The sequence below is a fragment of the Chlorocebus sabaeus genome, chromosome 22 (genome assembly GCF_047675955.1).
Source record: "Chlorocebus sabaeus isolate Y175 chromosome 22, mChlSab1.0.hap1, whole genome shotgun sequence".
In the NCBI taxonomy this organism is placed as follows: domain Eukaryota; kingdom Metazoa; phylum Chordata; class Mammalia; order Primates; family Cercopithecidae; genus Chlorocebus; species Chlorocebus sabaeus.
Genome location: NC_132925.1, coordinates 98,284,051 through 98,297,112, shown reverse-complemented (window position 1 = coordinate 98,297,112; position 13,062 = coordinate 98,284,051). Strand labels below are relative to the sequence as shown.

The 13,062-nt window shown below is 41.3% G+C and overlaps 1 protein-coding gene across 10 annotated transcripts in view; it reads right to left on the bottom strand.

Moving 5' to 3' along the window:
* The window catches only part of ULK4 (unc-51 like kinase 4), a 702,682-nt gene that overhangs the window by 316,145 nt on the left and 373,475 nt on the right, over positions 1 to 13,062 (bottom strand). For 9 of the 10 annotated variants that reach the window (XM_073010314.1, XM_073010313.1, XM_073010312.1 and 6 more), the window contains one exon: positions 2,742 to 2,847. The exons of the other annotated variant lie outside the window; for it this stretch is intronic. In XM_073010314.1, the coding sequence (XP_072866415.1) occupies positions 2,742 to 2,847 (106 nt within the window). The remainder of the gene's footprint in view (positions 1 to 2,741; positions 2,848 to 13,062) is intronic. 10 annotated transcript variants of the gene reach the window in all.

Sequence of the window (13,062 nt, the reverse complement as noted above, 5' to 3'; positions counted from 1 at the left end):
GTGAATCTGACAATTATGTGTCTTGGGGTTGTTCTTCTAGAGGAGTATCTTTGTGGTGTTCTCTGTATTTCCTGAATTTGAATGTTGGCCTGCCTTGCTAGGTTGGGGAAGTTCTCCTGGATAATATCCTGAAGAGTGTTTTCCAACTTGGTTCCATTCTCCCCATCACTTTTAGGTACACCAATCAAACATAAATTTGGTCTTTTCCCATAGTCCCATATTTCTTGGAGGCTTTGTTCATTTCTTTTTACTCTTTTTTCTCTAAACTTGTCTTCTCACTTTATTTCATTAATTTGACCTTCAATCACTGATCCCCTTTCTTCCACTTGATTGAATTGGTTATTGAAGTTCGTGTATGCGTCACAAAGTTCTCGTGCCATGGTTTTCAGCTCCATCAGGTCATTTAAGGTCTTCTCTACACTGCTTATTCTAGTTAGCCATTCGTCTAACATTTTTTCAAGGTTTTTAGCTTCCTTGCAATGAGTTAAAACATGCTCCTTTACCTCAGAGAAGTTTATTATTACCGAGTTTTTGAAGCCTACTTCAGTCAACTCATCAAAGTCATTCTCCATCCAGCTTTGTTCTGTTGCTGGAGAGGAGCTGTGATCCTTTGGAGGAGAAGAGGCACTCTGGCTTTAAAATTTTCAGCTTTTCTGCTCTGGTTTCTCCCCATTTTTGTGGTTTTATCTACTTTGTATTTTTGATGTTGGTGACCTACAGATGGGGTTTTGGTGTAGATGTCCTTTTTGTTGATGTTGATGCTATTCCTTTCTGTTAGTTACTTTTCCTTCTTACAGTCAGGTCCCTCAGCTGCAGGTCTGCTGGAGTTTGCTGGAGGTCCACTCCAGACCCTGTTTACCTGGGTATCAACAGCAGAGGCTGCAGAACAGCAAATGTTGCAGAACAGCAAATGCTGCAGAACAGCATATATTTCTGCCTGATCCTTCCTCTGGAAGCTTCATCCCAGAGGGGCACCCGCCTGTATGAGGTGTCTGTCAGTCCCTACTGGGAGGTGTCTCCCAGTTAGGCTACACAGGGGTCAGGGACCCACCTGAGGAGGCAGTCTATCTGTTCTCAGAGTTCAAATGCCATGCTGGGAGAACCACTGCTCTCTTCAGAGCTGTTAGACAGGGATATTTCTTTCTTTCTTTTTTTTTTTTTTTTTTTTTTTTTTTTTTTTTTTTTGAGATGGAGTCTCACTCTTCTCCCCCAGGCTGGAGTGTAGTGGTGCAATCCTGGCTCACTGCAATCTCCACCTCCCCGCTTCAAGTGATTCTCTTGCCTCAGCCTCCCAAGTAGCTGGGACTACAGTCGCCCGTCACCACACCTGGCTAATTTTTGTATGTTTAGTAGAGATGGGGTTTCACCAAGTTGGCCTGGCTGGCCTCAAACTTCTGACCTCAGGTGATCTGCCAGCCTTGGCCTCCCAGAGTTCTGGGACTACAAGCATGAGCCACTGCACTCAGTCAGAAAAGTTTTTTTTTTTTTTTAAATAAATCGAGTGTAGCCCAAGTGTACAGGGTTTATAAAGTCTACAGTAGTGTACAGTAACATCCTAGGCCTTCACATTCACTCACCACCCACTCACTGACTCCCTCAGGGCAACTTTCAGTCCCGCAAGCTTCATCCATAGTAAGTGCCCTATACAGGTGTATCATGTTTTATCTTGTATATCATATGTTTACCACATCTCTTCTATGTTTCAATACACAATACTTCTATGTTTAAATACACAAATACTTACACCTCTGTGTTACAAGTGGCTACAGTATTCACTACATGTTTGTAGCCTAGGGGCAACAGGCCACACATACCATACAGCCTACGTGTATAGTAGGCTATGCCATCTAGATTTGTGTAAGTACACGCTATGGTGTTCACACAATGATAAAACTGCCTAATGATGTATATCGCAGAACACACTGCTGTAGTTATGCAATGCATGACTGTACATGATTTTTAGAATTGTAACAGTACAGACGTGCATAAGATATAAAGTAAACCACTGTCAACGCACCTAGTCTCATTTTCCAAGGTGCTTTTGGTCATATCTGTTTTTATTTGGATTGGCAGTCTTACGGTTCAAATGTTTGTACCCTCCAAATCTCATGCTGACCCTTAATCCCCATTATAATGGCATTAAGAGGATGGGAAATCCAACTATGGTATTTGAGAGGTGAGAATTCTGAGAAGTAGTTAAGATTAGATGAGATCATTAGGATGGGGTATTAGTCACTTCATAAGAGGAGGAAAAGAAACCTGAGCTAGCAAGCTCAGCTCCTTCACCCTGTGATGCCCTACACTGCCTTTGGACTCTGCAAAGGTCTCCAATAGCAAGATGGCCCTCACCACATGCAGCCCCTCAATCTTGGACTTCTCAGCATCCAGAACTGTACAAGGTATATTTCTTTTTATTTTAAATTACTCAGTCTCAGTTATTCCATTACAGCAACAGAAAACAGATGAAGACAGACAGTGATCAGTCTAAATACTATGAGTACACTTCTATTTCTTGGTTTGTCATCTTTAAGCAGTGCCTATTGACTTTATGCCATTAAGAGAATGAATTATCTTAGAGAAACCATCCCACACTTCCAAATTTTGCTAGTGATATTACTTAAAAATTTTTATCTATTTTGACTCATCAACTTTAAATGGTACTTCTAGACTCCACGCTATCTAAGATGAAGAAATGTACAAATAGACAAAACTCAATCAGAGTAATTCTATGAAGCATTTACCTTGTTCATAAAGTAGTTTCATATTCGAATCTTTGCAGGCAACTAGATTGTTGAGTAACGCAATCACACTTTGCATGGTATTACCCAGAATGCTCTCCTGATGTTCCTGCAATAGATCATAATTCCCAACATAACCATACAGAAATACAATTACATCATCATAAAGACAAATGAGCAAATGATCTCCATTGCTTCATTCTTTGCACAAGGTTAAATGATAGCCTTTTTGCACTTTAATGAAGCACATCCTTCTGTGTTAAGACAAATCCCATCAGTGAGCTAAGTGAGCTGGGAGGGAAGGTAAATCACTCAGACACCAGTGCTGCAGTACGGACTCCCCTGCCCATGAGCTGAGAGACAACACATGGTCCTCCACGCTTTAGGTGGGTGACAAAGGAATTCAAATATGTAGAACTCAGAAGACCATGCTTGAAGATGAATTTGAGATCACAAAAGAGAACTACTTCAAGCAAATATTTCTGCAGTTTCAACATTATGCTGGTACTGATATTTTCCCACTTTAGTACATTTGATCTGATTTATAATATTACTGCTTCAGTGCAATAAGCTACATTTGGACCTAAAAGAGTGAATTGTGAATTTTGCTTTCCTCAACACTTAGCATCATACAACACTTAGAATTTTGCTTTCCTCAACACATACCTCCCTTAGGAGGGAGTAACTTAGGTCCTAAAGAGAATGGAAAATGAGTTGTTCTTTAGTCTTAATTTCTCATTTTAAAGGCAGAATCATTTCTTTGCAATTTTTAAAGGGTCTTACAAACAACTTGCTTTGCTTTTGTTCCCTTTTTCATTGCTGTGAATATTTTTTAAAATTAAGCAATTAACAGATTATAATTGAAATTATTAAGTTTCATATAATTCAAAACTAAAGAGGCAGTCTTTGCAGTCTGGAACTAGGATGAAGCAAGAGAGACACACAGGGTGCAAAATGTAAGGTAGTACTCCTCACTCTCAGGGTCCTATAAGTACCTACTGAGAGTGAGGACTCCCAGGAGTCTAGCTTGCCCCGCTCTAAGTCCTGTGCCCATTCACCATGACTATTCTGCCAACAACTAATCCAATCCTGAAAAGCAACAAGCATATTAATTAGTAGGCTTAATCTAGACCTTTTCATATTCACTTTCTCCACCCCTCACCCACAGAGAAACATATGGTTTGCTGTGGGGTTGTTTTTTAACGTATAGCTATTTTGTGCCAGGCACTATAGTAGGCACTTGAGGTATGCTAGTGAACAAAGTCCCCATCCTCACGTAAATAGACAACAAATAGCATAATAAATAAGTGAACTGTATAATGTATTAGAAGATAGCAGAGTACTCTGGCAAAAAAGAAAAAGGCAGAGCAGGGAAGCGAGGTTGAGAGGGCAGCAGTGGGGCTGCACATGATTTGAAATTGAGTGGTCAGGGTAAGACTCATTGAGAAGGTGTCATTTAACAGAATTTTTTTTTTTTTAACTTTTTGAGATGAAATCTTGCTCTGTTGCCAGGCTGGAGTGCAGTGGTGTGATCTCGGCTCACTGAACCTCCACCTCCCAGGTTCAAGCGAGTCTCCTGCCTCAGCCTCCCGAGTAGCTGGGACTACAGGTGTGTGCCATCATGCCCAGCTAATTTGTGTGTGTATTTTTTTTTTTTTTTTTGTATTTTTAGTAGATACAGGGTTTGACTGTGTTGGCCAGGATGGTCTCGATCTCTTGACCTCGTGATCCATCCACCTCAGCCTCCCAAAGTGCTGGGATTACAGGCATGAGCCACCATGCCTGGCATTTAACAGAAATTTTATTTTACTTTTTAAATGCTGAAGCCTCTTGGTATCTCTTAATTCATTTTAATAAGCTTTTCTTTTTCAATAACTTAAGCTTTATAGAAGAGTTTCAAAGATAGTACAGAGAGTTTCCATATAACCATCACCCAGTTTTCCCTCATGTTAACATCTTACCCTAAACATGTTATATTCATCAAAACTAAGAAATTTACAGATATTAACAACTCAGCTACAGACTATTCAAGTGGCACCAGTTTTCCACTGATAGCCTTTTCTCTTCCGGAATCCAATCAAGGATCCTTATTTTACATTCAGGATTATTTATTTTTGCAACAAATACTAAGTGCCAACTATTCTAGGTAGTTGGCTTGTATCAGTGAACAAAACAGAAGAAAAGCCCTGCCCTTATGGTGTTTACCTTGTACCATGAGGAGAAGACAATAAATAACATAACAAACAACTACAAGATATGTTAGAAGGTGATATACGCTATGAGAGAAAATAGGGAACAGGATAAGGTGGCTTGGAGGGCTGCAGGGGAAGCTGCAATGCTAGAGCAAGCAAAGCATAGCTCCTTCAGAAAATGACATCTTTGCAAAGATTTGAAGATGTAGACACGTGTTTATTCTCTTAATATACTTCTAGACTCTGTCAGTTAAGTTTCTTTAGGATTGTTGCATCTATGTTCATAAGTGATACTGACTGATGAGTGACACCCTCTTCTGATTTTAGTATCAATCTCATGCTAACCTTGTCCATCCATTTTATTCCAAAAATATTTATTGTGCATCTAATATGTGTTTCTAGGAGATCTGGTAGAACTCACTCATACAAGCAACTAGCCTCCATACATTTCTACCAGTTGTGTGGAAAAACACACGTAAATTCAAAGTGCTTTTTCTCTTCTCTCACTCAGTAATAATCAACACAGGAGACTTCTGTGACCAAATGTGTGGGGATTTTCCCCACACATGAAGCAAACAATCGATTCTGCAGCTGACACAAGCTGAGTGTTCTCTGATTCAACTCCACACCATCTACCTGGAAATAGTATCAGACCCCATAGGGCGAGGGCTCAGTCCCACAAGGCTACGCCCTCCTCCCTTATTCTGACACTCATCGCAAGTCTGGGGCTCTGGAACTTCTGACCCACCAGCATCAAGTTGGGGTTCCCGTGATTCCCTCTTTGGGTTCAATTAATTTACTAGAGCAGCTCACAGAATTCAGGAAAACACATTTACCATTTTACTATAAAGGATATTAAAGACATGGATGGAGAGATGCATAGTGCAAGGTATGGGAGAAGAGCTCTGGAGCTTCTGTGTCTTCCCTGGGCACACCACCCTCCAGCAACCTGTACATATTCAGCTATGTGGAAGTTCTCTGAACTTTGAGGTTCTGTTATAGGTCCTTTGGGGTTTTTATGGAAGCTTTGTTACATAGGCAAGACTGATTATATCACTGGCCATAAGTGATCAACCTAACCTCAGCCCCTCTTGCCTCCCCAGAGGTTGGGGATTGCGACTGAAAGTTTTCAGCCCTCTAATGTTGCCTTGGTCTTTCAGGTGACAAGCCACCATCCTGAAGCTACCACAGGGGATGCCAGCCATCAACTCATTAGCATACAAAATGACAGCACCTGAAGACAGAGTTTCTAAGGATTTTAGGAGTTATACGCTAGGAAACAGGGGAGAAGATCAAATATATACTTCACGATATCATACCAGTAGAACTTAAAAAGAAACTGAAAATGGGCGGAGCAAGATGGCCGAATAGGAACAGCTCCAGTCTCCAACTCCCAGCGCGAGCGACACAGAAGACCGGCGATTTCTGCATTTTCAACTGAGGTACTGGGTTCATCTCACTGGGGAGTGCCAGACGATCGGTGCTGGTCAGCTGCTGCAGCCCGACCAGCGAGAGCTGAAGCAGAGCAAGGCATTGCCTCACCTGGAAAGCGCAAGGGGGAAGGGAATCCCTTTTCCTAGCCAGGGGAACTGAGACACACAACACCTGGAAAATCGGGTAACTCCCACCCCAATACTGCGCTTTAAGCAGACAGGCACACCAGGAGATCATATCCCACACCTGGCCGGGAGTGTCCCACACCCACGGAGCCTCCCTCATTGCTAGCACAGCAGTCTGTGATCTACCGGCAAGGCAGCAGCGAGGCTGGGGGAGGGGCGCCCGCCATTGCTGAGGCTTAAGTAGGTAAACAAAGCTGCTGGGAAGCTCGAACTGGGTGGAGCTCACAGCAGCTCAAGGAAACCTGCCTGTCTCTGTAGACTCCACCTCTGGGGACAGGGCACAGTAAATAATAACAAACGCAGCAGCTCTGCAGACGCAAACGACTCTGTCTGACAGCTTTGAAGAGAGCAGTGGATCTCCCAACACGGAGGTTGAGATCTGAGAAGGGACAGACTCCCTGCTCAAGTGGGTCCCTAACCCCTGAGTAGCCTAACTGGGAGACATCCCCCACTAGGGGCAGTCTGACACCCCACACCTCACAGGGTGGAGTACACCCCTGAGAGGAAGCTTCCAAAGCAAGAATCAGACAGATACACTCGCTGTTCAGAAATATTCTATCTTCTGCAGCCTCTGCTGCTGATACCCAGGCAAACAGGGTCTGGAGTGGACCTCAAGCAATCTCCTACAGCTACAACCTACAGCTGAGGATCCTGACTGTTACAAGGAAAGCTATCAAACAGGAAGGACACCTACACCAAAACCCCATCAGTACATCACCATCATCAAAGACCAGAGGCAGATAAAACCACAAAGATGGGGAAAAAGCAGGGCAGAAAAGCTGGAAATTCAAAAAATAAGAGCGCATCTCCCCCGGCAAAGGAGCGCAGCTCATCGCCAGCAACGGATCAAAGCTGGACAGAGAATGACTTCGACGAGATGAGAGAAGAAGGCTTCAGTCCATCAAATTTCTCAGAGCTAAAGGAGGAATTACGTACCCAGCGCAAAGAAACTAAAAATCTTGAAAAAAAAGTGGAAGAATTGATGGCTAGAGTAATTAATGCAGAGAAGCTCACAAACGAAATGAAAGAGACGAAAACCATGGCACGAGAAATACCTGACAAATGCACAAGCTTCAGTAACCGTCTCGATCAACTGGAAGAAAGAATGTCAGCGATGGAGGATCAAATGAATGAAATGAAGCGAGAAGAGAAACCAAAAGAAAAAAGAAGAAAAAGAAATGAACAAAGCCTGCAAGAAGTATGGGATTATGTAAAAAGACCAAATCTACGTCTGATTGGGGTGCCTGAAAGTGAGGGGGAAAATGGAACCAAGTTGGAAAACACTCTTCAGGATATCATCCAGGAGAACTTCCCCAACCTAGTAGGGCAGGCCAACATTCAAATCCAGGAAATACAGAGAACGCCACAAAGATACTCCTTGGGAAGAGCAACTCCAAGACACATAATTGCCAGATTCACCAAAGTTGAAATGAAGGAAAAAATCTTAAGGGCAGCCAGAGAGAAAGGTCGGGTTACCCACAAAGGGAAGCCCATCAGACTAACAGCAGATCTCTCAGCAGAAACTCTTCAAGCCAGAAGAGAGTGGGGGCCAATATTCAACATTCTTAAAGAAAAGAATTTTAAACCCAGAATTTTATATCCAGCCAAACTAAGTTTCATAAGTGAAGGAGAAATAAAATCCTTTACAGATAAGCAAATGCTTAGAGATTTTGTCACCACTAGGCCTGCCTTACAAGAGACCCTGAAGGAAGCACTAAACATGGAAAGGAACAACCGGTACCAGCCATGGCAAAAACATGCCAAAATGTAAAGACCATCAAGGCTAGGAAGAAACTGCATCAACTAACGAGCAAAATAACCAGTTAATATCATAATGGCAGGATCAAGTTCACACATAACAATCTTAACCTTAAATGTAAATGGACTAAATGCTCCAATTAAAAGACACAGACTGGCAAACTGGATAAAGAGTCAAGACCCATCAGTCTGCTGTATTCAGGAGACCCATCTCACACGCAGAGACATACATAGGCTCAAAATAAAGGGATGGAGGAAGATTTACCAAGCAAATGGAGAACACAAAAAAGCGGGGGTTGCAATACTAGTCTCTGATAAAACAGACTTTAAACCATCAAAGATCAAAAGAGACAAAGAAGGCCATTACATAATGGTAAAGGGATCAATTCAACAGGAAGAGCTAACTATCCTAAATATATATGCACCCAATACAGGAGCACCCAGATTCATAAAGCAAGTCCTTAGAGACTTACAAAGAGACTTAGACTCCCATACAATAATAATGGGAGACTTCAACACTCCACTGTCAACATTAGACAGATCAACGAGACAGAAAGTTAACAAGGATATCCAGGAATTGAACTCATCTCTGCAGCAAGCAGACCTAATAGACATCTATAGAACTCTCCACCCCAAATCAACAGAATATACATTCTTCTCAGCACCACATCGTACTTACTCCAAAATTGACCACGTAATCGGAAGTAAAGCACTCCTCAGCAAATGTACAAGAACAGAAATTATAACAAACTGTCTCTCAGACCACAGTGCAATCAAATTAGAACTCAGGACTAAGAAACTCAATCAAAACCGCTCAACTACATGGAAACTGAACAACCTGCTCCTGAATGACTACTGGGTACATAACGAAATGAAGGCAGAAATAAAGATGTTCTTTGAAACCAATGAGAACAAAGATACAACATACCAGAATCTCTGGGACACATTTAAAGCAGTGTGTAGAGGGAAATTTATAGCACTAAATGCCCACAAGAGAAAGCAGGAAAGATCTAAAATTGACACTCTAACATCGCAATTAAAAGAACTAGAGAAGCAAGAGCAAACACATTCGAAAGCTAGCAGAAGGCAAGAAATAACTAAGATCAGAGCAGAACTGAAGGAGATAGAGACACAAAAAACCCTCCAAAAAATCAATGAATCCAGGAGTTGGTTTTTTGAAAAGATCAACAAAATTGACAGACCACTAGCAAGACTAATAAACAAGAAAAGAGAGAAGAATCAAATCGACGCAATTAAAAATGATAAAGGGGATATCACCACCGACCCCACAGAAATACAAACTACCATCAGAGAATACTATAAACACCTCTACGCAAATAAACTGGAAAATCTAGAAGAAATGGATAATTTCTTGGACACTTACACTCTTCCAAGACTAAACCAGGAAGAAGTTGAATCCCTGAATAGACCAATAGTAGGCTCTGAAATTGAGGCAATAATTAATAGCCTACCAACCAAAAAAAGTCCAGGACCAGATGGATTCACAGCTGAATTCTACCAGAGGTACAAGGAGGAGCTGGTACCATTCCTTCTGAAACTATTCCAATCAATAGAAAAAGAGGGAATCCTCCCTAACTCATTTTATGAGGCCAACATCATCCTGATACCAAAGCCTGGCAGAGACACAACAAAAAAAGAGAATTTTAGACCAATATCCCTGATGAACATCGATGCAAAAATCCTCAATAAAATACTGGCAAACCGGATTCAGCAGCACATCAAAAAGCTTATCCACCATGATCAAGTGGGCTTCATCCCTGGGATGCAAGGCTGGTTCAACATTCGCAAATCAATAAACATAATCCAGCATATAAACAGAACCAAAGACAAGAACCACATCATTATCTCAATAGATGCAGAAAAGGCTTTTGACAAAATTCAACAGCCCTTCATGCTAAAAACGCTCAATAAATTCGGTATTGATGGAACGTACCTCAAAATCATAAGAGCTATTTATGACAAACCCACAGCCAATATCATACTGAATGGGCAAAAACTGGAAAAATTCCCTTTGAAAACTGGCACAAGACAGGGATGCCCTCTCTCACCACTCCTATTCAACATAGTGTTGGAAGTTCTGGCTAGGGCAATCAGGCAAGAGAAAGAAATCAAGGGGATTCAGTTAGGAAAAGAAGAAGTCAAATTGTCCCTGTTTGCAGACGACATGATTGTATATTTAGAAAACCCCATTGTCTCAGCCCAAAATCTCCTTAAGCTGATCAGCAACTTCAGCAAAGTCTCAGGATACAAAATTAATGTGCAAAAATCACAAGCATTCTTATACACCAGTGACAGTCAAACAGACAGCCAAATCAGGAATGAACTTCCATTCACAATTGCTTCAAAGAGAATAAAATACCTAGGAATCCAACTTACAAGGGATGTAAAGGACCTCTTCAAGGAGAACTACAAACCACTGCTCAGTGAAATCAAAGAGGACACAAACAAATGGAAGAACATACCATGCTCATGGATAGGAAGAATCAATATCGTGAAAATGGCCATACTGCCCAAGGTAATTTATAGATTCAATGCCATCCCCATCAAGCTACCAATGAGCTTCTTCACAGAATTGGAAAAAACTGCTTTAAAGTTCATATGGAACCAAAAAAGAGCCCGCATCTCCAAGACAATCCTAAGTCAAAAGAACAAAGCTGGAGGCATCACGCTACCTGACTTCAAACTATACTACAAGGCTACAGTAACCAAAACAGCATGGTACTGGTACCAAAACAGAGATATAGACCAATGGAACAGAACAGAGTCCTCAGAAATAATACCACACATCTACAGCCATCTGATCTTTGACAAACCTGAGAGAAACAAGAAATGGGGAAAGGATTCCCTATTTAATAAATGGTGCTGGGAAAACTGGCTAGCCATAAGTAGAAAGCTGAAACTGGATCCTTTCCTTACTCCTTATACAAAAATTAATTCAAGATGGATTAGAGACTTAAATGTTAGACCTAATACCATAAAAATCCTAGAGGAAAACCTAGGTAGTACCATTCAGGACATAGGCATGGGCAAAGACTTCATGTCTAAAACACCAAAAGCAACGGCAGCAAAAGCCAAAATTGACAAATGGGATCTCATCAAACTAAAGAGCTTCTGCACAGCAAAAGAAACTACCATCAGAGTGAGCAGGCAACCTACAGAATGGGAGAAAATTTTTGCAATCTACTCATCTGACAAAGGGCTAATATCCAGAACCTACAAAGAACTCAAACAAATTTACAAGAAAAAAACAAACAACCCCATCCAAAAGTGGGCAAAGGATATGAACAGACATTTCTCAAAAGAAGACATTCATACAGCCAACAGACACATGAAAAAATGCTCATCATCACTGGCCATCAGAGAAATGCAAATCAAAACCACAATGAGATACCATCTCACACCAGTTAGAATGGCGATCATTCAAAAGTCAGGAAACAACAGGTGCTGGAGAGGATGTGGAGAAATAGGAACACTTTTACACTGTTGGTGGGATTGTAAACTAGTTCAACCATTATGGAAAACAGTATGGCGATTCCTCAAGGATCTAGAACTAGATGTACCATATGACCCAGCCATCCCATTACTGGGTATATACCCAAAGGATTATAAATTATGCTGCTATAAGGACACATGCACACGTATGTTTATTCCAGCACTATTCACAATAGCAAAGACTTGGAATCAACCCAAATGTCCATCAGTGACAGATTGGATTAAGAAAATGTGGCACATATACACCATGGAATACTATGCAGCCATAAAAAAGGATGAGTTTGTGTCCTTTGTAGGGACATGGATGCAGCTGGAAACCATCATTCTTAGCAAACTATCACAAGAACAGAAAACCAAACACCGCATGTTCTCACTCGTAGGTGGGAACTGAACAATGAGATCACTTGGACTCGGGAAGGGGAACATCACACACCGGGGCCTATCATGGGGAGGGGGGAGGGGGGAGGGATTGCATTGGGAGTTATACCTGATGCATGCACACACCAACATGGCACAAGTATACATATGTAGCAAACCTGCACGTTGTGCACATGTGCCCTACAACTTGAAGTTTAATAATAATAAAAAAATTAAAAAAAAAAAAAAAAAAGAAACTGAAAAACAAAACACTTCTGCTCAGGTATCTACAACATCTTGAACCAATGTGGTTATTTCTATTTCCCTAGAAAACCATCTACAGCATCTAGATTTTCAAACATGTTGTAATAAAATCCTACAAAGCATTCTATTACACCTTCACAAAACTTCCCTGGACCCTATTTACAATGCCTTTTACACGGTGTCCTGTCTCTTGTTGATCAGACTCACCAAAGCTTTATCTATAGATGATATCAGACTTTTCAACAAACCAGCTTTCCATTTTAATGACTACCCTACTTTTTTTTGAGTTAGTCATTATGAATGACTAACAAATTTCCCACTTATCTCTCCTAGGTATACGGTAGAATGGCATTTCCCTGCCTGCTTGGAAAATAACACTAGTGATGAAAATGATACTTGCTTTGGTCAATTAAACTCACATGGGCAGAGGCATTAAGAGCCAGTGACAGCTTCATCATTCTGTCTTTTCCTCTGCCCCATGATCTTCTAGATGGTGAGGCTTCTAATGGCCTGGGTATCAGAGAGAGAACATGAAGCAGAGAATCCAGGAATCTCTTGATTGGACAGGTGGTATCCAAGGCTTACAAAAATACCCACACTGAACCTGGCTCTGAAACTGCT